This window comes from Temnothorax americanus, unplaced genomic scaffold (assembly GCF_048541705.1).
Source record: "Temnothorax americanus isolate GAGA-0224 unplaced genomic scaffold, ASM4854170v1 Scaffold5, whole genome shotgun sequence".
In the NCBI taxonomy this organism is placed as follows: domain Eukaryota; kingdom Metazoa; phylum Arthropoda; class Insecta; order Hymenoptera; family Formicidae; genus Temnothorax; species Temnothorax americanus.
The window spans coordinates 6,822,826-6,847,378 of NW_027509657.1; the positions used below are offsets into that span (position 1 = coordinate 6,822,826).

The 24,553-nt window shown below is 38.6% G+C and overlaps 4 protein-coding genes and 1 long non-coding RNA gene across 7 annotated transcripts; 3 read left to right on the forward strand and 2 right to left on the reverse strand.

Moving 5' to 3' along the window:
* The first annotated feature begins 40 nt into the window (after positions 1–40).
* On the forward strand, positions 41–3,363 carry LOC143904078 (protein zwilch homolog). Of its 2 annotated transcripts, none has more exons than XM_077418348.1 (12): positions 41–309; positions 369–459; positions 537–669; positions 791–1,028; positions 1,102–1,254; positions 1,330–1,482; positions 1,563–1,761; positions 1,862–1,941; positions 2,034–2,272; positions 2,362–2,589; positions 2,760–2,872; positions 2,963–3,363. In XM_077418348.1, exons 1-12 carry the CDS (start codon positions 190–192, stop codon positions 3,037–3,039), a joined length of 1,824 nt encoding a protein of 607 aa, XP_077274474.1. In that variant the 5' UTR covers positions 41–189; the 3' UTR covers positions 3,040–3,363. The 2 variants fall into 2 exon arrangements, with proteins under 2 accessions (XP_077274474.1, XP_077274476.1); XM_077418350.1 differs by having other exon boundaries at positions 384–459.
* A 305-nt stretch (positions 3,364–3,668) lies between these two features.
* Positions 3,669–7,252, reverse strand: Ceng1a (Centaurin gamma 1A). Its single transcript, XM_077418344.1, has 13 exons — positions 6,811–7,252; positions 6,420–6,652; positions 6,183–6,324; positions 5,970–6,101; positions 5,712–5,863; positions 5,496–5,635; positions 5,219–5,414; positions 5,026–5,128; positions 4,697–4,924; positions 4,493–4,610; positions 4,177–4,389; positions 3,946–4,090; positions 3,669–3,865 (listed from the first exon to the last, which is right to left on the reverse strand). The coding sequence occupies exons 1-13, from the start codon at positions 6,974–6,976 to the stop codon at positions 3,689–3,691; spliced, it is 2,145 nt and encodes a 714-aa protein (XP_077274470.1). The 5' UTR covers positions 6,977–7,252; the 3' UTR covers positions 3,669–3,688.
* Positions 7,253–7,961: 709 nt separating this feature from the next.
* Positions 7,962–15,980, forward strand: Ago2 (Argonaute 2). 2 transcript variants are annotated; one of them, XM_077417822.1, is made up of 17 exons: positions 7,962–8,220; positions 8,296–8,480; positions 9,428–10,597; positions 10,740–10,831; positions 10,987–11,385; positions 11,641–11,835; positions 12,132–12,252; positions 12,407–12,777; positions 12,853–12,969; positions 13,042–13,318; positions 13,548–13,697; positions 13,774–13,927; positions 14,025–14,121; positions 14,212–14,375; positions 14,595–14,880; positions 15,155–15,339; positions 15,415–15,980. In XM_077417822.1, the coding sequence occupies exons 2-17, from the start codon at positions 8,468–8,470 to the stop codon at positions 15,500–15,502; spliced, it is 3,879 nt and encodes a 1,292-aa protein (XP_077273948.1). In that variant the 5' UTR covers positions 7,962–8,220; positions 8,296–8,467; the 3' UTR covers positions 15,503–15,980. The 2 variants fall into 2 exon arrangements, with proteins under 2 accessions (XP_077273948.1, XP_077273947.1); XM_077417821.1 differs by having other exon boundaries at positions 8,299–8,480.
* Positions 15,981–16,377: 397 nt separating this feature from the next.
* Pit (probable ATP-dependent RNA helicase pitchoune) lies at positions 16,378–20,819 on the forward strand. Its single transcript, XM_077417827.1, has 10 exons — positions 16,378–16,682; positions 16,892–16,960; positions 17,141–17,221; positions 17,600–17,860; positions 18,195–18,509; positions 18,583–18,884; positions 18,978–19,130; positions 19,254–19,424; positions 19,678–19,855; positions 20,192–20,819. Exons 1-10 carry the CDS (start codon positions 16,592–16,594, stop codon positions 20,356–20,358), a joined length of 1,788 nt encoding a protein of 595 aa, XP_077273953.1. The 5' UTR covers positions 16,378–16,591; the 3' UTR covers positions 20,359–20,819.
* A 664-nt stretch (positions 20,820–21,483) lies between these two features.
* LOC143903844 (uncharacterized) lies at positions 21,484–24,552 on the reverse strand. The gene is made up of 3 exons (XR_013258808.1): positions 22,474–24,552; positions 22,162–22,402; positions 21,484–22,007 (listed from the first exon to the last, which is right to left on the reverse strand). It is a non-coding gene; the product is annotated as an uncharacterized LOC143903844 (long non-coding RNA).
* Between the last annotated feature and the right edge of the window lies 1 nt (position 24,553).

Consider the following 24,553-nt stretch of genomic DNA (forward strand, 5'->3'; position numbering starts at 1 on the left):
GATAATTATTCAAATTTAACCGCTTCTAGAACTCGGAAGTAGCGGCGGTTGTGTGACTCGGGACAATTTTTCTTTTACCGTTTCGTCTCTTTGTAAAACATGTCGATGCCTTCGCGAATGTGCCATCTTTGATGTTTTGATCTCCATTTAATTCAAATCGAACCGTACTTACATACGTTGTGATAAGATATGGAACGCATGAATGATATCTTGCGGCCGCATGTTCGAGCCAGCAAAGTTAAGCTGTCATATGTGGACGAATTATTTCCGGACTTCAAGGATAATTCGTACATCGTCCTTCATAAAAATGTGAGTGATCAAATAAAACCTCGCTTCCCTTCCACGACCTTTGCATACAATAATGACAGAGCGATCTGCCTCAGGTTCCTGGCACGCGGCACCCCTCGGACCACGGGAACTACGGGAAGAACGAAGGAAGCTTCGACGAGTACTCGACGAGTAACGAGACGCGTGTTTAACTTTAGAGGTTATTTTCACTCCACTGGAAATACAAACAAGTTCGAAATGTTCTTTAGGCCATGACGTCAGCGGGTCGCCTCTGGAGTATTCGTTTGACAACTGCGATTTCGACGACACCGTCGTTATAATGAGACAAAATTGGCGGAAAGAAGAGGAATCGTATTTGCCATTGAGCAGAACGGACGCGTGGTGCGTACAGAGTCAATAATGTCATTGAGAGATATCTCTGATATCCAATATAATATTCAAAAGGATTGATAAAAGATATTTCTAATATTTTACAAGACACGCATTTATTTATTTTTTCTAGTAACGCCCTGAACGCATGTCTGGAACATGTTGACCCTAATACTTTGCCAATATTAGCTCTATGCGATGGAAAAGATCCTAAGCGGAGCAGGCTTATTGGCGCCGTTGTCTCCCAAGATTGGTTCACCACGCTGGAAGCTGTTTCTACTGGTACGACAAGTTTGGCCGCAGTAAGAAACAATTGTCATAAAATTGTGCAGGATCATCTTAAACAATCGTTTACACAGGATCGTTACGATGTACGTAATATACAAGAGTTTAACATTGGAGCATTTTAACATTGCAGATTTAATTGATTTTCGATATGTGTAGATTAAAATATCTGTGTTCAGTGCTGTTGACTTGCTTGGAATGAAACAAGAAACGATTGATTGGGATAAGACCGCCAAAAGCGATTTCGAAGGAAGCATTAACATTGAAATGCATTCAAGTAGCTTGGATTCGAGGCCATCGAAAAATACTTTGGTATGTAAGCGCGAAAAGGGTACACAAGAATATATATTGTATGTGTTCTCGTATTTGTACAAATATTTTTTGTAGATAGCTCAAATAAATGCCGGATGGAAAGATAGCCTGTTAAAGGAACTGAGAGACCAGCTATTTTTATTAATCCAATATTTATCAACGATAGATGAGTGCAAAAAAAATATGGGAGTGCAGAACCCGATAAAATTCACAACGCCATATTCAGAGGTAGATAAATCTCTCTACATCCTCTTGAAAACGTTTCGATTTATTTTTTATATCTTGGATTATATGCGGCAATGTTTTAGGAACACGACATCGTAACCGAAAAATTAAATCTTTTACTGAACGGAGATTTCAGTTTTCGGAAGTCTGATAATGTTAAGGAAAGCAGTCGTATTGCCAAGGAGAATGCTGAAATTGACGCGAAACTACAGGAACGTGTACAAAACGTTTTTCTGAGACATGATGGAGATTTTACTGACTTCTTGTGGGAAATACTTATAAGTGAGTGAAATTCATCAAACGTATTGCTTATATATAAATTATATATATATATATATATATATATTGTTGACTAATCGTGTATTTTTCTCAACACGCAAAGAGGCTACAGCATATCCGCAAATGATAAATTACGTTGAAACAGTTTTGATGGAAATTCTCGAGCATAAGTTTATACCACAGGTAATGAACGAAATATACACTTTTTCGCCCGGCTTCTCAGTTATAATAATAAACGATTGACGAATTTGTAAACATTTTGGCACATTTGTCAGATCAACGATACAAATTCAACGAGATTTGTGAAGTGTATTTCCAATCTGCATCATCAAGAAACGACATCCCATTTGTTAGTGGGAAGTGTACCGTTAGAGCTTGTCGTAGATATGGGATTCGAGAAGCTCACTCGTGATTATTTATACATTCTGAGAGGAGCGCGATTTGTCGATCTACATGATATTCGGCAGAGACTAAGCGATATATCTTCCGGAATATTCAACACAGATAATTATAGGTAATAACAAAATACGGGATACATTCTGTAAATTGAACAGAATCGGGATCAAAATTGGCGTTAATCGCGACTTCATTAATTACTTGCAGGAATAAGTTGATTACGTTAGCGCAAATTCACATCTGTTTGGAATGCATGCTACTTATTGAAGGGCATCTGGAATTTCCGATTGAGAGCCTGCAAAGTCTGTTTGCTTACGCTTACAAAGAATTCGTTTCTGCACAGTCTCCCTTACAGAATCATACTGAGCTTTGTAGCCGAATTTTTACTTTGACGGTACCGCTACCTAACGCGTTGGCTAATGAGTTGAACAAGATGTAAGTAAAATTTTTCCGTGATAGTATCGTTGATATGATATATATATATATTTATGATATATATATATATATATATATATATATATATATATAAAAATTATTTGTATGTGGAATAATACAAAACTGTAGTAAATACTAATGTAAAACACTGCGTATCTATCTTATTACAGGAATCCCTCTGTATGGAGAGCTTCTGTTTCGTCTCATACTGCCGGGTCGATGCTAACGACTACCACTTATTATAACAAAATACCTATCTTTCCAACAAATATATATTCTACTGGTAAAGCAAATATGAAACAAAAATAAGAAATTTGTACCGTATAAAAAGATTGAGTTCTACTAATTTTATTCTGTTTTCTTTTCTCTTCAGACGATGTAGATGTACAAGAGGAAATAGTTTACGGTATAAGCGCAATATCATCATCGGCGAGATGTAAGAAGCTATGAAACGCATCGCTCTTGAACTTCAAGAAACGAATTAAAACTTGAGAATTGGTGCAATTTTGAATAAACGGAACATGGTGCGTGATGTAATTGAACGTTTAATAATTAATAAAATAAAAGTTATATAAAAGCAATCTCATAAATCTTCAAATACAGTTACATGTATTAGATGTATAAATATAACTACATTTATGAGTGTTTGTACTCTCAGTCATTGACAATATACACTCGAGCATGCTATTAATCATTCTCCGCGATCGACACAAATCTTATTAAATTACCGTACTGTGAAAAGTACATATATTTTTTTTCTTTTAAAGAATTATTCTCAATGTACAAAAGTATATTGCATTTAAAATTCCTCGTTCAATTCGAGGTGAATTTCGTAATCGATATTAAAATAAGTTCGTCACACGCGATAAAAACTTTTTACAGGATACATAATTAATACTACGGTAGTCGAACGTTACTACAATCCAATTTCAATGTGCTTCGGTGGTTATCTAGGACAAATGTCATTTAAAAGCTTTTCTTTCTCGTGAGTCGCTAAACAAAGCATTGGTTTTTCATAGTAAGTACACAGTATCAACAACGTATTACGAAAAATGCAGGCAGGGTGATTAAGGCATATCTTTTTTTTTTTTTTTTAACTTTAATACTGAGATGTGTCTACGTCGTCCATCCCGGAGACACTGGCCTGCTCCAGTACCTCGAGTAGCTTCTGCATTTCCATAGAGTCAGACGAATTATCGAGCGTTCTTTCCAAAGCTCGCACGTACGACATGCATGTCCGTCCCTCGTGATCCAGATTTTGTGGATTCGCTTTATGCTGCAAAATTCGCGACGATACTGCGCTATAGCAGGGCAATGACAAAATGCGTTTTAGATAAATGAGAAAGGACCGCTCACCCATATTAAAAGTTGCGCCATCGCCAAATTCCCGGTCGCGCAGGCCAGATGTAACGGCGTTCGCAGATCTTCCGTGCTGACCGAGATATTGATATCCTCGTAATTACAGCGGGCCAAACATAACGTAAAGGCTCTCATGTCTCCCCTGTATATTCGGAGGTAGTAAGATCGCGAGAACACACTCACGCTTAATCGACATCTACGTCCGATTAGATAAGCGAGATACTTTACCGGCAAACCGAATCGATGAGCAATTTTCCTAAAGAGATGTTCGGGTTGATCGGCGGCAGGAAGAGTTTATCCTCGTACTTCCATCTAATCCACTGCTCTTTCTCTTCCCTCGACGAATCCGAGACGGGCTTTCGCTTATCATTTAAACAATATTCCCAGATGCTGTTCGCTATATCGTTACCAAGGGCCAGCATGACGCTTAGGTGACCTGCGCTAAAATCGTCGTTAAAGATACATCATTAAATAACATCGACAATACGGGCCAAGTAGAATCGAACGCGTTAGTAACGCGCGTAAAACTTTGCATCATACTTACGACCAGTCATCCAAATCCAAAGACCGTACCTTAGAGATGTGCGAACCTAAGTTTCTGTGAATACCGGAGCATTCGATGCACACCAAAACGCCTAGATTGAGGCTGGCCCAATCGGGATCTGAAGCAAAGATTTGTAATCGTGGAGAGATGTATGTACGCGAGTCATTATTCGCGCGGTAATTAATAAGACAAAAATCCACTCACTCGGCGCACCGCAGTCAACGCATGCGTCATTCCCCGAAACTTTGTTCTTTATGCAGTGCATCTTGAAAGCGTCAGTTTCATTCTTCTTGTCGCCGTCGCTGTTCTGCAAGCTCGACAGTATTTGTTGCTCTATCGCTGTAATCCAGCTGTCCCTCTCTTCGGTATTGTTTGCCTCAAAGTGCCAAGTTTTGTTCTCCAAGGAGATGATAGAAAACTCAAAACTATCTTCTGGAAAAAGAAAGGGTATGTTGGGTATGTTAATGTCAAAAATAATAAAAAAAAAGTGTATTAAAATCGGTTAATCATACATAGAACGCAAAATGCAATACCTTGGGCATTATATGATTTAGAGCCTTTTGGCGTTTTGCCAGGTACCTTAACAGTAACGTATTGCAAAAGTATTTCTTTGCCATTAGTATCGTTCATGTAATCCTGAAAATGCCTTTTTGTAGTAAATATATCGCATAAATGAGAGAGCAAAAGAGCGATAAAGCAGGCAGCTACTATATAACTGATAATTACGTGTAAGCTCGAATGATACGTTAAACGGCCATCCTCTAATAACGTGACGTATTTCTTCTTCCATTCTTTCAACGATTTGCTGCTTCGTTTAAACAGATAACCTTGTTTCACTGGTATTTCTCTACCGACACCCATTTCGCCCATATATTTCTCCTTTTTAGAAGGCGTAAATATATTCGATTTTCTTCTAAATTTCCTGAGAAAAATATTACAATAGTATAAATGTAAAAATTTAGAAAGCATTACAAAAAAAAATATATATACACTACATTCATACCTGATAGTCGTTGGTGTTAAAATTGAACGTAGTTCTCCATGTTGATTCTGTACGTTATGAAAATTATCATTCAGCAACGACGAATCGTTCGTCATAGAACTATTATGAATTGATCGACAATCCTCGTCCTTTTCTGAAACCTGTCGAGGGATTACATTTCAATAAACTTGCACGACATCTTTGACGGATTCGTTCAAGATTGTAGCTGACATTTACTTTCAACGAATTCGTGGTCTCCGTATCCTTGTTATGAAGTTGCACGTTTTTAGTAACAGCAGGGACCGCAAATTTAACGTCATTCTCCGTAGCACGTTGGCACACGCCGCATGAAAAATTCTTTGATACGTTTTGTATAATTTTTTGACACACTGAAATTGTTCTATCGTTAGTACATACATTACAGCTAGTTTAAAGAAAGATATTTGTGTTCCAACTTGTAACACACATATCCATTTATTCAAAAAACACCCTTACCATCTTGAAATACTCTCTCAACATTTAAACCATAAATAGCACACGTTTCGTAATAAGGGCATTTTAAATCACAAGCCAGTTTCCGTGGTCTGACGTCTTTTATGACACGAGGATTGCTGTCGTTAATCGAATCTACGAAATTAACAAAGCATTCAGAAAAATAAACAGCCAACAAAAAAAAAGATGTCGACAAAGCGCCAGCGATATACATACCTTGTACGCCTACAAGTATTTTTGGTACTTCTGACATATTTCGGAACGAACACATTCTATTGTAAAAACTGCAAACTATGGAGAAACTCTCTTCATTTTCTAAGCTGAATACAAGTAATAAAGCATCTATCCAAGCTGAAAACTAAAACAGACATTCATTATCATTTAATATGACGAGCAAGCATTAGCAGAATGACACGACGTGTGAAACAGAAGTGATCTGTACGTTATACATACTTGAGCCTCTGGCACACCACCCTCGTCTCTGATCAGGAGAAGGTAACTCTGATCGTTTATGAATATTTCCTTTTTAAAGCGGCCACCTTCCGGCGATTCCTCATGCATGAAGGAACCAGTGAGGTACCTGTGAACGAGAGCGGACTTGCCCGAGTCTGAGGAACCGATGATCCCCAGGTGCAATTCAGGGACATCTCTCGCCAGGGTCCATTCATGGCTATTAACGAAGGAATCTAAAAACGCCAAATTTACACCATAATGTACAACGCAATCTTATAACATATGATATTTAATCATACAAAATGTACCGTTGTTCTTATTATACGTAAATAATGCAAATGTCCTCCACTGAGAAATATGGCAGAAATGTGAAATTCTAAGGTAAACATACCCTCTATCGCGACAACGTGCTCGCGAATTTGCTTGGCGATGTGCGCGTCGGGCACGAGCTCTATCAGGTCGTAAATGGCGTATATCGACGGGTGAACGCTCTCGAAACGTTGTATTTCCTGTCTGATAGCGAGAGAATGATCGTGCCCACTTTGGCCAGTTGTCATTTTTATTTTCTCTTTCGACGTCCGATTCTCTTTGGCGACGATCTATCACATTAAGGACATAGCTCCGAAGTGCGTCGCATCACCGGGGACAGGACGGGTGGTTCTCGCGCGAGACTCCTTCAGAGTTACCGCTGGCACGCGTAACATATGTCAAATCCCGGTATTTATAAACATTATCGGTCGGGAAGTCAGGCGACGTTGGTTATGCGACACATCCGCGATCGCGGAGGGAAACGCACAGTTCTCATGGAAGCTGTTGCGTATGCGATCTCAAGGTCTGGACTGGACACGCGAATCGACGCGACGGAAGACGCAGGAAGACGTAAGACGTAAATCGTAAGGAAATCCACTAATCAGAGTCGACTATTCCCCTCTTTTTCCCTCTTAAAGAGGGGAATAGTCGACTCTGATTGGTCTTACGTCTTCCGTCGATTCGTGTGTGAAGGCCTTCAATGGATTTCAACAATATGGCCGACTTCTTCCGTTCGTACCGTATTGGAGGATTCACACTCCGTCCAATGTTCGACGTACGACGATCCGACATCCAATAACAGAATTTATTATTTAGAGACAAAAATTTTCTATTGGATGTTGGATCGTCGTACGTCGAACATCGGACGCAAGGTGAATTCTCCATATGTTCTTTTTCGAAGAACTTCTTGAAACTGGGCGCAACCTAGTGCAATAGTTGGACAATTATATAAGGTCTGTTCGTTTTAGCTGAACTTTCTGCACGGTTCATCTTTTTTCTCTTTTCTTTTCACGTTGGAGAGACAAAGAGAAAAGATGAACCGTGCAAGAAGTTCAGCTAAAAACGAACAGGTCCGTGCGCATGAGCCATGAAGGCCGTGGCACATAGAAAAACTTAAGCGGTAAGCAAATCAGCCAATCACAGTCAAGAACTTGAGGCACGGCCCCCTAAGCGGTAGCGAATCCACACCGTTGATTTCCTTACTGCTGTTTTTCTCTGTGCCACGGCTTTGAGTGTCATTTGTCATGACACGTCATTCCCAACAACGAATCAAATGTTATCTTGCAACATCCAGGGAAAATTCCTTTATTTTCTTGTTTATTCTCTTGTGTATGTAACGTAGGTGCGTGCCACGAGAATTTCGAGTGATTTCGAGGTCATTCGAGGAGTAACTTTCATTTGAGGCGGTATTGCCGGTATTGCGCAACTGCCAGTAATTTTCCACTGAAGAGAGGTCAGACAGGGACAGGTGCCAAGTCCGTGGCAGTACGAGGTAGGAGACGTCGGGTTTAGGTAATGGCGTAGTAGGCATCACTACCGTTAACTAATCTGCATATTCTACGACAAGTAGGAGTAGGTCGTTTTGGCCATCTTTGCACATCTTTGGAACAGCATTGCTTGAAGTCCATAAAATAAGAAGAGAAGGGGCATATTCTTCGGTCTAGCAGCGTCAGCAAGTAAATATACGCGCGATACGTTTTGGGAGCTTCTGATCACTTCTGATACCACATTAAGACAGGATGACGAAGAAAGGTACGTGTGCTGGTCGTTACGCACGATTGCTCCGGAAACGGCTTGCCCTGTAAATCGTTCCACTCAATAATTGATAATTTCCGTGATGCGTGTGTATGTGTGCGAGTGGTAATTCGATCCATTACCCGAATTATTTGCTCGTATTTAGAAAGAAGACCGCAATATATACATAAATATAAGTCGAATAATGAAGTAGTCGATCCATATGGTTCTAAGAACAGACAGTTTATGAGTTTGTGAATTTTCATATTTCGAAGTTACGATGATGATATCGATTTAAGGCAGGACGACAAAGAAAGGTACGCGTGCCGATCGTTACGTGCGATCCTTTGGGAGACCGCATTCTTAATTTTCCCCGATAATTGCATCATTCTGTAAATTATCATTTCCGTGATCATATTTTAAATCCATTACCCGAATTATTTGCTCGTATATGGGGTGGAATTGGCTGGGATATATAGAAATAAGTCAAATAAAAGAAGTATTCGACGTATGTATGTTTTAGCGGTATGTTGAGTCTGAGATAGAATTTCCATATTTTAAAATCCCGATAATAAAGTCATGACATTTCAAGGTTGTGACACAAATGGGCTATGTCGAAAATATTACGTATTTACACTCGCTGTATACACTCGCGTTTGTGGGGTCAAGATAACGTTATATAGATTCGTTTTTGCGAAACTGTTTATATATTTTAGCTTTACTTTTTTTCTCTGATGTTTAATAATACTTATTTTACTTTAAATGTAGAAAGTGTAATGTGATTTGGGTACAAAAAACTGATTTATTTTATTATTATTTATATATTTAAAACATTTAATCTTTTCATATAATTTTGAATTGACTGAGAGGCTCAAGTGTAATCTTAAAACTTGAATTGTACATGATCTTTGAGAAAGATGTGTTTAATAAAGAATAATATACATATATGTGTATATAAATTATAGGAAAGAAGAAGAAGCAGGCAGCAGCAGCAGCAGCGGCGGATGCTACTGCTGCATCAACCTCACAAGATGAGAAACAAGAAACTTCAGGGCAAGCACTTCCCGGTTCATCACAGCTGGAGTCTAAAGCTCCACAACAGCAACAGAAAGTAGCTAAAGGTCCACAAAAGCAGCAAAGCCCACCACAACAACAGCAGCAGCCACAACTACAAGGAGCATGGGCCTCACGCCAGCAAGCACCTCAAACGTCACAGCAAGTACCCCAAGTACAGCAACAAACGGGACAGGTTCCATGGCAACAGCTACAGCAAGCACAAGTACCGCAAACAGCATGGGTTCAGCAACAAGTATCTCAAAGCCAACTACCGCAGCAGCAAAGAGCACAGGGTATTCAACAGCCACAGCAAATACCTCAAACAGCATGGGCTCCGCGACAAGTACCCCAAAGCCAACTACCGCAACAGCAGCAGCAAGGAGCACGGGGTTTCCAACAGCCACAGCAAGTGCCGCAAGTACAGCAACAAATAACGCAGGTTCCATGGCAACAGCCACAGCAAGCACAAGTACCGCAAACAGCATGGGTTCCGCAACAACAAGTACCCCAAAGCCAACTACCGCAGCAGCAAGGAGCACAGGGTATTCAACAGCCACAGCAAATACCGCAAACAGCATGGGCTCCGCGACAAGTACCCCAAAGCCAACTACCGCAACAGCAGCAGCAAGGAGCACGGGGTTTCCAACAGCCACAGCAAATGCCGCAAGTACAGCAACAAATAACGCAGGTTCCATGGCAACAGCCACAGCAAGCACAAGTACCGCAAACAGCATGGGTTCCGCGACAACAAGTACCCCAAAGCCAACTACCGCAACAGCAACGACAAACAGCATGGGATCCGCGTCAACAAGCACCTCAGAGTCAATCACCGCAACATCCACAGCAAGTACCACAAACAACATGGGGTCCGCGCCAACAAGCACCTCAAAGTCAATCGCCGCAACATCCGCAGCAAGTAACGCAAACAGCATGGGGTCCGCGACAACAAGCACCTCAAAGTCAATCGCCGCAACATCCGCAGCAAGTAACGCAAACAGCATGGGGTCCGCGACAACAAGCACCTCAAGGACAATTACCGCAACAGCAACAAGGAGCACAACGTCAGCAAAAAGCTTCAAGTAATAATATCAGTAATCGAAACATTAATACTAGAATGTTCATGTTTTAAATTTTTTCTCTCCCATTAGAGTAGGATATTAAATATATATAGACATATGTATGTATGACGTATGTATTATGCATTATTTTCATTTTTTATAGCTGAAATGGGTGGTGCCGGTGATCATCGACAAGTACCGACAGGTGGTAGTGGTATACACCAACAGCAACCATCAACAAGTAGATCTCTTGATGTACGATCATATATATATGTATATAAAATATGTACTATATAATTTTTTCAATATATTTTATAAATATGCGTGTTTAATAATATCCATCATAAACTGATGTATTAGATATCGGATTTTCAATTAATTCAGTTTTTAAATGTCTTTTTTTATTTCAGGTATCTGAGCTTGGTATGACAGATCCATTTCGCTCACAAATAACTGAAAAGTCAAAAATGACATCTACTCAATTGACGTCATATTATAACATGATACCAAAGAGAACAAATCCTGCGAAAGGTGGATCAGTAGGGGTGCCAGTTAGAGTATGGACAAATATGTTCAAGATTATATTTGACGATAAGTTTGTAACCAACGCAGTCCATTATGATATTGATATTAAGCCGTACAAAGAGAAAGAGGACAAAAAGAAAGCTAATAAAAAGGAACTTAATCTTCCCAAACCTTTATGTAGAAGTATTTTTGAAAAATGTAGAAATAAACATTTTAAGAATAGATATCCGGCATATGATGGGAAGAAAAATGCGTATAGCGCGAATAATCTTCCTATCGATGATGTAAGTAATACATGCGTTGAATGTAATATAATTTATCACATTTGAAATAAGTTTTATAATATTGCTTGATCAAAAGCTAATTTCTAATTAAATCTACCAATAATTAAAACTAATAATTACACAGTTATTGTATCTTAAAAATGAAGATGTGTCAAGTAGACCTAAATGATTTAATTAGAAATCTAATTATATAAAGAGATAAGCAAAAACTATAAAGAATAATTGTCCACATTTTTATATATTTTTTTTTAATAGATGGCTGATGTTTTCGAGCACGAAAATCAAGAGGGACGCAGGAACAAATATCAAATTGTTATAAGGAAAGTAGCTACTGTTGACCTTAGCTGGATAAAAAATTTGAGACCTGGTCGTCTGGAAGAGAGAGATCAAACCTCCGTACAAGTTTTAGATATAATTATGCGTCATGCACCAGAATCCCAGTTTATTACCGTAAGTAATTAACAGTATTTTTTTTAACTCTGATCGCGTATCGCCGCGATCGCCACTCATAGTCGTTTTTAGTACTAATTTTTGTACAATTATAAATAACATCGATTTTTGGAAAATAAATCGCTTGTTAAAAAAACGTTTTTGCATATTATTGTTTAAACTTTTCAATCTGCTTTTTCAATATATACTTATATTTATACTTCATAATAAATTTTAGATATGGGTTGTAATCGAAGGCAATTGATTGATATAAACAAATTTACATGATGCATAATTTAAAATGTATTTTATTATAGATCGGAAAGTCAATCTACTGGGATATAAATGAGAATGAACCATTAGGTGGTGGCTTAGCTCTAGGGCGCGGTGGATTTATGTCTGGGGTACTCGGCTGGAGTCCGTATCTAAATGTAGATGGTAAAATATTCACATTGATTAATACGTTTATCATTTGAACTACAAACAAATGTATAAGCAGTATTTTTAAAGCTTTTGTAATGGCTTAAACCGAAAACTACAATAAATATCCTTATCTATAATCTCTATGTAATATCTCTTGTATTTTATTTAGTTTCTCATAAAGGATTTACCATGAAGCAAAGAGTACTTGACTATATAGCTGAAGTTTTAAGGGTCAGAGAAGACCACATTACTTACGATGATGTCATGCGTGAATCTAAGATACAAAGTTTTTTGAGAGGCTTAAAAGTGACTTATGAAATACCCAACGTATCGAGGCGGACGCATCGCATAATTAAATTGAGCCATAACGATTGTAATACAGAATTCAAACAGGAATCATCAGATGGAACAATATCAAAAACAACAACAATAAAGAAATATTTTTGGGAGTCCAAGAAATATAATATACGAAGGGCTAATTTGCCTACTCTTCATGTGAGCACGAAGTCTGACGGAAGTGAAATTTTGCTGCCTATCGAAGTGCGTAAGCTGTTTTATATTTGCTGCAAGTGATAGCATAAGATAAATGAAAAAAAGCAATTTTCTTATTTACAGTTATGCACTATTATGCCGAATCAGCCTATTAGAAAGCTGGACGAAGAGCAAACTACAAACATGATCAGAAAAGCAACAACTGATGCGTTTACCCGTAAAAGAAGAATAGAGGAAGCGGTACAAAACATTTTACATTCATATATTGTAAACATGTATTTTATCATTATTTAATATATTATATATTTGTAGTTCAACACAATCCAAGTTAACAATAGTCCCGTCATGTCAAGAGAGTTTCATCTATCTGTCCGCCCAGAAATGGAAGACGTACAGGCCAGAGTTTTACCTGCTCCAGAATTGAGATATGCCAGAGGAAAGGCACAAGTAAGACGAGGGACATGGAATATTCAACAGTTTAACGATGCCAAAAATTTGGAGAAGTCAACGTGGACTATTGTCAATTTGTCTGGAATGTCGAACCTGGAGCCTAGTATGCAAGATTTCGGGAAACTGTTGCAAAATACTGGTTAAGTATAAAAATAAATAAAATCTAGATAAAAATGTATTCCGTCGAGGACTTCTAAAAAGTATAGTGCGTTTGTTAATTGTTTATTTAAAAAGAAATTTATGGTGCATAGTATGCAATTGTAAATTTAGATTTTCGACGAATTATATTGAATTTTGAATCATACGACACATAGATTATATTCATATTGTATATTTTGTGTTACATTAAATTGTTTTTTTTTTTTTAGCAAGGGAAGTTGGTATGATAATTGAGCAGTCTCGTCCATTTGATCATTTTAGATTAAACGAATTAGATAAAATTACAAAATTCTTCATTAACAATAAAAATTTAAAATTAATAATAGTTATCATACCTGATCGTACAGACGTAATGTATGGTGAGTACATGATTCTTTTTATTATATTTCTTATTCTGAATATAAATCGGTCTGGTGTTATTTATCATTGTTTCAGGTAAAGTAAAAAAGATTACCGAGATGGACGTTGGTGTTTTAACACAATGTATAAAACTTAAAACTTTGAAGAGATGTCAAGTAGCGACAGTAAAGAACATACTGCTAAAAATAAACTCAAAATTAAATGGCGTTAATCACATATTTGATAGATTGTAAGTAAATAATACTTGTATTTTAACATTTTATGAAGATATTTGTAACCTCGAGTAAAACTTTTTCCTTTTTTTTTTTTTTTTTTTTTTTTTTTAGGCCAGCATGTCTGAACGAAAAATATCCTTGTATGCTTGTTGGCGCCGACGTGACTCATCCGTCTCCCGATTCTAAAGATTCACCATCTATAGCAGCGGTTTGTATAATTATTAAACATAGCTTTTTTATATATATATATATGTGAATGTATATATATATAAATTAATAAGAAATTTTATTAACTCAGGTTGCTGCAAGTAGAGATAAATCAGCTTTCCGATATAATGTTGCACTTAGACTTCAACAACCCAAAGAAGAAATGATTTTAGATCTTGAAGAAATAATACTAGCGCAACTTAGAGTTTATCTGCAGGAAACAAAATGTTGTCCAAAGAGAATCGTCTATTATCGGTATGTATTGACGATACTCAATGTTATATAAACTATTAAAAATAATATTTTCATAGATACATAAAGGAAAACTCAGTTTTAAATGAAAAATGTAAAATAAATAAGAAATCTATATATATGTACGAGTAAAATCTGAATTTTTTTTAAATCTCTACAAATATATCTTATATACATACTTATATTTTAACGCATTAATTCCATATTTATATTAATTTCCAGAGACGGAGTGAGCGAGGGACAACTTCCGCAAGTTATGTATTACGAAATAGGAGCTATTAAAAAAGCGGTCACCGCTTTTAATAAATTCACTCGCGGCGGTAATATTGAAATTAATTGCTTGGTCGTTCAGAAGAGACACCATGTGCGTCTCTTCCCTCAGTCCACCAACACCCGTGACACCGAGGACACAAGAAATTATAACGTGAAAGCGGGTACAATTGTCGACACGACTATTACCCATCCAGAGCACATTGATTTTTATCTTGTATCACATGCGAGTATTCAGGTAGGTCGATACGATAGCTTAATTTTTTTAAATAAAAATATTTGTTATATAACAAAATGTTTTGTTGTTAAAAAACATTAAATATATCAATGACAAAATTTTCGCAATAATAATAGCGACCAATAGTAATTATAGCAGTAGTTAATTTGTAATAATTGCAATAATTTACTTAAAGAAGCATATTAAATTATATTAATAATTAAATTTATTAACTATAAATATTTGTTTCTCAATGAAGTTTATTTGATGTTGATGATTATAATTATAAATGTAGGGTACAGCGAGGCCTACAAAATACAGATGCATTTTCAACGAATCCAAGTTTACCGAAGATCAGATTGAAGAGTTGACATATTATCTTTGTCATATATATGCCCGCTGTGCAAGATCGGTAAGCTATCCGGCGCCTACCTATTACGCTCATTTAGCAGCTTATCGTGGAAGAGCCTTGATACAAGGGTAAGCAATCTATTACGCTATGAATCGAATATCGATTATGATCATGATCTGTAAGATATTGTTTCCATTTATCAGGAACAGAGACTTTAGGTTGAGCGACTTGGAAAGGGAACAGAGAAACTTTATAATAAGAATGGGAGCATCACCGATGTTTTTTGTTTAAGGATAGATATTTATGATTTTTGAAGGATTTCCGAGGATCGCTTTGTAGTTGAGACATAATGTCCAACCGATACATATTATAGTTATAACAACGTACAGATATTTTACTTTTATAATTAAAAAAATTGTTTTTTATTAACTTTAACTTTAACTATAGCATCTCTCACAAATAAAAGCGCGCTTTTTTATCGAAAAAAGACAGTTCAGAATATGGGCCTATGACTATATGATGAAATGTATAAATCATATGTGCGCTTCGTGTCTTTACAGCCACATATAAACTAAATAGCTTTGGGAATAAGGTTTACTAATTGTAATTTTCAATAGAAAGTTATTCAAATGTCTAGACAATAGTTATTGCACATGCAACTTTTATGATCTGTATCTTCACGTTTGAGAATAAAATTTATATGTAAAGAATTACATTTAAGATCATGTACTCGTTAAAAAAGGAACAAATAAATGGCGTTTATACGAAAGATACTTTGTTACATTTTATAATAGTTTTAAGGCTACAGAAACATTGTTGATATACGCAAGGAGTGTCTTATACTCCATTGACAGAAATGCGAAAGGCGCACAGCGTTTTATAATGATCTAAGGAGTTTAAGAAGTCCCGTAATCTTAATTGCGTAACATATAGTGTGAAATATTGTATTTAATATCTCGACTACTTATTCATATGCATTTAAAGCAATTTTTTTTTATAAATGCGTTGCTATTTTAAAGTATATATATAATTGTTGATATACTTTATTTTTGTAAAAAATAAGTGCATTTAGATTGTCTTCTCAATGGCAGCGCGCAATCTATACACGAAGCAACGTAAAGTGTATAATGTGCAAACAGACAGACAGAGAGAAGCCTGAGAGGGCTTTAGTCAGGCTTCTCTCTCTCTCTCTCTCTCTCTCTCTCTCTCTCTCTCTCTCTCTCTCTCTCAGGCGCAGAATTGTTCTTTTTTTTTGTGTCTGTGGTAGGGTTATATGCTTTCACCACGTGTTGGCTTTGATCGTTTTCTCGCGCGTCTGTGCCTGGGCGGTGGTAAACAAATTTTTTATGCCACTACGATACTGTTCCGTAACTTAAAAAGATGTCCGTGCCCGAGAAAGTGCTGATGCGAAAAATTAAGAAACGAGAGAAGACAAAATTAACAGTGCTAAAGCGGCGAGAGGAGCAGAAAGGTAAGGGTTGTCTGACTTTCGAGTTTCGAGGTTAGCTCTTGTGAAATAAAAACATATCTGTCGAGTAATGGGACTGTGTATTTAAGAAAATTGCTTAGCAAAATTAGTATCTACAGTATCTTTTAGTATTGGCCTCTTTCTTTTTTTTTTTTTTTTTTTCGTTATAGATATATTCTTCTTGTCATTTATTTTAAACACTTGTTATACAGATGCAATCAAGCCAGAAAAAATACCCGAGACGATACCTCAGCAAAACACAGAGGATATCCCTCCAAAAAGTTTGTAGAAATTATTCCAACTTATTTTCATAATTTATTCTTTCAATTATTTTATAAGTGTATAAGATATATGAATTTTTTAAGCTAATAAGCTATAATACCGTTAATGGAATTAATTATATCTGCATTTTCCGTTTTATTACATGATTATTAATATAGTGATTTGTATATTTTTCTTAGAAAAGATGAAGTTAAAGATACTTGAGAATAGTGAAAGATCTGAGGTAGCTGAACAACTTCCGACTACTGACAATGAGAATTGTACGTATTTCTGATATACTGACATTAGAAATTGAATGATATATATTGGAACGCTTTCTATATATATATATATATATATATATATATATATATATGTAGGTCCAGAGGTATGTTCCGGGACTGTTTACGTTTTTTGAAATGTACAGTCCTGGAATATAATAACGCATATGTATGTAATCAGATTCAAAAAACGGTCCCGAAAATTGCCGCAGGGTATTAATTTTTTCTAGGACAGTCCTGGAAACTGTCAAATGTCCCTGAATATACTGATATCAAAAATAAAAGTCCCGCAACATACCTCCGTATATATATATATATATATATATATATATATATATATATATAAATAATGACATGTTGATATATATTTTTGTTTAGTACCTGGCACAGCTGTAGGTTTTGAAGTGACAAACGATACAAGCTTCTCAGTATTGAGCGAGAAGGTATGCGAGAATACGCTGAAGGCGATAAAGGATATGGGTTTTACAAATATGACTGAGATACAAGCGAAAGCTATTCCACCCCTTCTGGAAGGGAGAGATTTGGTTGGCGCTGCCAAAACTGGATCTGGCAAAACTCTGGCGTTCTTAATTCCCACCGTCGAACTGATTTACAAGTTGAAGTTTATGCCCCGTAACGGTACATAATAAACGATCGATATATATATATAGCTAGTGTCAGAAAAGCATTTCGATATTTTTTATTTTGTGAATAATCTTTATGAATTTGTTTTCACGTAAATATAAGATAACTACGTTCGTTTAAGTGCGAATATAATTTTTGCTTAAAATATTCAGTAGTGTTTGATGTATTTAACATATTTAGTCCTTCAATAGTGTTGATTTCTGTCATTGAATTTTGTAGAGATGACCTGAAAATAGAAGCTGCTGCTAGAAATAAAGTTGTCTCGATGTATTCTGATCATTCAATTATACAAAGTCGGCAGAAGGATCTAATGGATAAATATTTACAGGCACCGGTTGCATCGTTATGTCTCCCACGAGAGAATTGTCTATGCAAACTTTCGGGGTCTTGAAAGAATTGATGAAGTATCATTATCACACGTACGGTCTGTTGATGGGTGGTGCCAGTAGGCAGACCGAAGCGCAAAAGCTCGAAAAGGGAATCAACATTATCGTGGCAACGCCGGGACGATTATTGGATCATTTGCAAAATACGCCCGATTTCTTATACAAGAATCTTCAATGTCTGGTCATCGATGAAGCTGATCGTATTCTGGATATCGGATACGAAGAAGAGTTGAAGCAAATCATCAACATCCTTCCCAGTAAGTGACACGCTGCGTTAATAATGTTAAAAGCAATTTTTTGTTCCTGTTACTGTGTGAGTTATTGTTGCAGAACGCCGGCAAACTATGCTCTTCAGCGCGACGCAGACACAGAAGGTAGCGACGATAACGACGTTAGCCCTAAAAAAAGAACCTATATACGTGGGAGTCGACGACGACAAGGAAATGGCGACTGTAGAGGGCTTGCAACAAGGCTACGTAACGTGCCCGAGCGAGAAAAGATTTTTACTTCTGTTCACGTTCTTAAAGAAAAACCGAAAGAAGAAAATGATGGTCTTTTTCAGTTCCTGCATGTCCGTTAAATATCACCACGAACTCCTAAACTACATCGATTTACCAGTGATGAGTATACACGTACGTTACTAAATCATTCCCAACGCTACTCGGAGCCGCGAGCCGCGATATTTTCATGAATTGCCGACTTAGCATTCACGCTTTTGTTAACAGGGTAAGCAGAAACAGACGAAAAGGACCACGACCTTTTACCAATTTTGCAACGCCTCTTCGGGTATTCTGCTCTGCACTGACGTGGCCGCGAGAGGTCTGGATATACCCGATGTCGACTGGATCGTGCAGTACGATCCACCAGACGATCCCAAGGTAGAGATTGTCGCATTATTTTGCTTTGCTTAACATCAAAAGAAGCAGAGAGATATGATAATCTTTCCAATAGTACGGATTAATGAATATCGATTTTTAATGTCGAACTTGTATGACTTTTAGGAATACATCCATCGTGTTGGTCGAACTGCTCGCGGGGAGGGTAGCAGCGGTCATGCTTTGCTGATATTACGACCGGAGGAGCTTGGCTTCCTTCGTTATCTCAAGGAAGCTCGCGTACCCGTGAACGAATATGAATTTTCTTGGAATAAAATCGCCGATATACAATTACAGGTAGATATATACAATACATATATTATGATTCTTCGTAATATACTCTGAATATTTTTCCGTCTGAATTTTAAATGCTTTGTGTTTAAATCGAAACTAACAATAAGAGGCACGGAAACATACGTAGAAGTGTTAATATATGTATGTGATTTCATCGCATCTTTTAGTAGAGAAATTGAAATATACAACTCTATCAGTTTAACTAGTCTCTTCTAATATTTTAGAAGCGATAAAGACATGAGATTTTCTGTTTTAGCTTGAGAAGTTGATATCGAAGAATTATTTCTTACATCAGTCAGCAAAGGATGCATTTAAGAATTACGTCAGAGCGTATGATTCACATCATTTGAAGCAGGTCTTTGATATAGAGACTCTGGATCTGGTGAAAGTCGCTAAATCGTTTGGATTTACCGTACCACCAGCAGTAGATTTGAGTAAGTTTTTTTTTATTTAATAATAGAAATCATATCATCGCTAATGGAAACACATATTGTAAGTTGGGGCAAAAGTGCAAAAGTTTTTTCGGACAAATCTATTTATAACTTTTTTAAATAAATATCTTTAAAGATTCTTAGATATTTATTCCAATTTCTATTAATAACATAGAGAAAAAAGCAAATCAATTTACATTTGTCGTCTATATCTGAATTAATCAAAATCTTAATTACTGGTTTCTCGATATTAGCCTCCAAATGTGGATTTGTCTCGAATCAGCACAAATATGCATTGATAGTTAGCCTAGAGTTAAATTTTCTTTTTTCCTATGTAAGAGGTGGGAATCAGCAAGTCTTCACGACCACGAAAAAGGCTCGGCGGGGGCGGCTATGGACATTTCAAAAATATAAACGACCCGAGTTCGGCAAAGCGGCTGAATCGCACCAAGACCTTTCGCCAGATAGGCAAACGTGGGCAGGACAATCGGCAATTCAGCAGATAACAGTCATCCCCGCGCACCTTACAGGCGTAGACGGCAGAGACAATGGCGTACGATGGCGGCGCATCATTAGGGATCAATTTAACGATATTAATACATCTCGGTGTGGTAACCTGAGGATCGGCAGCATAACAATCCCGCCAACTTAATCGCTCGAAGATGATCCCGCTGCCCTACCGGCGACTCGTAAATAAGGTGCAACGTGAGAGAAGCATACGTTCAAATCGTATTTTCTCATATACATTTGGAGTCGGAATAAACTATCCGCACCGTATGTATTATGTATACCGTAAATAGTTTTAGTAAAATGATTATAAGCAAAGATCGTCCGAATGCTCGTCAAACGGCATCTTCCGCGAGTCTCAGACATAAGAACATTTAAGGTATCAAGCTCCGGCATGGTCGATGTCATTATACAGTTTTATATTTAACGTCAGATCGGAAATATATATATATTCGCTTTATGTCGAGAAGTCGTTCCTGACTCATTCCGTTTTTTTTCCTTCTTAACGATTGTAAATTGTTCTGTCCTGTTTTTCTCAAGTTTTTTTCATCAAGCCAGTCACAAAATCCGCGAATGCGTGCAAGTTTCTTTTTCTCCGCTCGAAGATTCGAAGATTGCAGAGGCGATCGGGACCGGGAATGGAAGGAAGGATGCGGAGTAATAGGAGGGGAAAAAAGTTCAAGACGAAGTAATTTATAACGCGCGACACCCACACGGTTTTCACGGTGAGGCCATGTACGGACGCGTGACGTCAACGTCACTTTTGCATTTGCCGACGTGTGCGTGCGTGCGTGCGTGCGCGCGAGTGCGTACGTGCGCGCGCGTAGGCGCTGGATATACACGGCACAGAAGGTAAAGTCCGTGGGAGAGTACTAAAGAGGCGGCGTAATCGGCGCGGCCGATCGATCGGCAATCGCACCTTGAATTCGACCTATGAGCGATTCGTTCCGTCACGTATTTCGCCGGCGATTTTTCGGAATTACGGATGAGAGGCCGATCGAACGGGATCGGAGAACAAAAACGTCCCGCAGTTTAGTAGTTCAGATCCAAATTCACGGGTTCGACTTTTCAAATTATCCGAGCACCTGGATTTCAGCGATTGGATAATCATTCTTTCGGAGATATAATTGAAATGTCATATTTATTAGAAGTATATTGAAGTATATTAAAGTACATTAGAGTATTTATGAGAAGCTAATGAAGTATTTATAGATTCATGGGGACCGAACGAGTTCGACATCTCCGAATTTCAGACGCTCGTTGAAAAAGGACAACCGTTTCTTCAGCGTCTGCATATTCGAATCAACGATAACCGGCTTGCCACCGTTCATCGCGATCTATTTTACAGTCTTTATTAGTGAATTAGACTATAACGAGCCTCGCGAGCGAGACCTCGATCCGTACTTTTTTTGCGGTCGAGCAGCGAGACGAAGGGGGGGAAAGCGCGCTTTGCTTCCTTTCCGCGCGCTTAAACATTCCGCAATCGCGTGCGCTCCCTTAAGCGGCCCGGTAAGGACAAACCGGTGGCGAACGCGCGCCGTTGACACCATTTAGCCGTCGACCACGTATAATGGCATTTCCACTGGTAATCCAGCCGGGCAGAAATTGCAATAAGCGCTCCTCCTACGGGATCGCTCGTTTACACATCCTGTACAAAAAGCACGCCTCTCGCGCGAGGCACGATGCTGGAATAAATTTTTCTATTCCGACGACGAGACGTGACTTGGGATTCGCAACGGTACGGCATTCGTAATACCGTTCGTTAAACCGATCTATCATTTTTTTTTTTTTTTTTTTTTTACCTTTTTAGCTCTCCGTTTTCAAGGCGACTCTTCTTAGAACCTCGAAATTGAACGGAGACTCTTAGATCGCTCAAGCGACTTCTAACTATTTTAAGACGTAAATGAAACGTATGTATGTCAATTCAATATTAATTTGTAAATATCTTATTGATTTCTGTCGCACTTGTCGTAGTATAGCCAGAGTTTTCACGAGGAGCGCCAGGCATCTCGCGCGAGCTACATAATCCATTAAGAACGATGGCTGAAAAACACATGAAAATTAAGTAACTACAATTATAAATCAAATATATATAGCAATTAAATAATAATTACAAACGTGAGTTATAAACATCAATGTTAGACTCTCGAGTCACTTTTGATCAGCGAAAAAGCACCGAGAGATTTTCCGTAAAGACGATGAGATTAACCGTCTCCAAGATAAACAAAATTCTTCAAGAGGAGGAGAAAGAAGGAGAAACGAGGCCCGGTTAAGCGCGCGTCGTTAATATATATATGAATCGACGACACGCTCGCGGGTATCACCTTGTACGTTCGCGCCTCGGTCGGCGCGCCGCGCGCGTATATCGCAAGCGGGTAGGCAGAGTTATTAATCATGCATTCTAAGGCACGCCGCGGAGATCCGAGATCGTAACGATGTTGCGCGCACCGTTGATGTAACGCACCGATCTCCGTTGGGAAAGGCCGCGGCCGGTTGCGCACTCGGGATACGTTCCACGAGGTCCATTTTTTTTCTCCCCATACCTCTCCTTTTCGCGAAGTCGGGATCATCGCGATTTTCAGCGAGGAAGCGACTTGCCGCGTTCCCGCCTTTGTCAATATAGACACGTTATTCATTCGCGATAATGATTCGCGTGTCTTTCGAGTTTCCCCCGTGTCCGGGGACACGTGAATCCGGAGTGCACGTTGTACGGCGTATTTGTGAGATATATAATATCCGGTAAACACACGGAGTCGTTAACGTCCAATTGGGCTCGCCCTTAGGGGAACTTTTCGACCGTACTACGTGGTTCTTATAAATATGTTTCGTTACGCTTTTTCAAATTTTGTTTCACAAGTCGAATCTGTATATTTTGCGATCCTGAAAACGACGCGATACAATCTTTCATTAGAACTCGAAGATATCTTTTTTTTTTACTTTCGCCATATCAGATCGCCGTCATTTAATATATTTTTCACGTTTTGCATCCAGCAATACACAATTTATTTATGAAACAATTTATTTTTTATTTTTGCTATATTGTGAATTTTAAATTTAGGTGCCATTTTTCTATTCAGCGACTTCGAAAAACCTTTAAAAATAATTAAATTAGATCACTAGATATATGTTTCTCTTCTCAAAAAAGTCTGACGTGAAGGATTAGCGAGTTTCGACACCGCCGCAGCTTGCATGCGCGCGCATGTCGTCAAGTGAGCGAGAGAGAGAGAGAGAGAGAGAGAGAGAGAAATCCGAAGCCAAGATTAAAAATTGTAATTGGAAACTCGTGGTTGGGGGATGGTCGGAAAGGTTATAAAGGAAGTGGTCGTTCCTCGGGAGTCTCGCGGTACTCCGACAGACTCCGAAATAAAAAAAGAAAAGAAAACATTTCCGATTGAGCACGAAAATATATAGATTTCGCGCGAGTTCGTCCGTGAAGGACCATATTTGAAAAAAAAAAGTTGAAATAATTCGCCTCACGCAGCCAATAACGTTTTCAGAGAAACGGGATGGTGCGTTGGCCCGCGGACCGCGGACGCGGGCCTGAATTCTGAATTATCCAACTCTGCGACACGACGGGGTATGGCGCTTATCTCCATCTCCTCCCTCTCTCCTTCTCTCATCAGTCATTCCGTCTCTCTCGCTCTCGCTCGGTGCTAGCGCGTATGCGGAGCCCGTATATGGTAGTGGGCGGTAGACGCGCGACGACGACGACGACGACGACGCGGACGGCGCGGGCGCGGCGCGCGGCGGAGCGCGCGTGCGCCCGCGATCCCGGCTCCTCGGCCCGATTCGGGCCCGCTCGGCTCGGTTCGTGCGCGGGCGCGCATGCACGGGCGGTGCAATCGGTAGAGCCGAGAATTCCAAAGCGCGTGTACTTACTCGTTGAATTCCCCGCGCGCCGCATTCCGATTTCAAGCCTAACGCGGAGCGCAAACGAGCGAGGGAGAAAGACATTCGAGCATTATCTCTACGCACGTTTAATCCTCCCCCCCCCTCTCTCTTTTTCACTCCTCGCCGTTTCATCCGGTTCTTTCCGTTCTCGCTTTCTCCGTCCGAAACTTTTGGTCGATCGTTTCTATTTATCTTCGACGCTCCGTCTCTGTCTCGTTCCGTTCCCTCACCTCTTATTCCTACGCTCTTCCTCCCTCCCTCCCTCTCTCCATCGTTGCTCCCACGTCGCTTCTCGCGATCTAC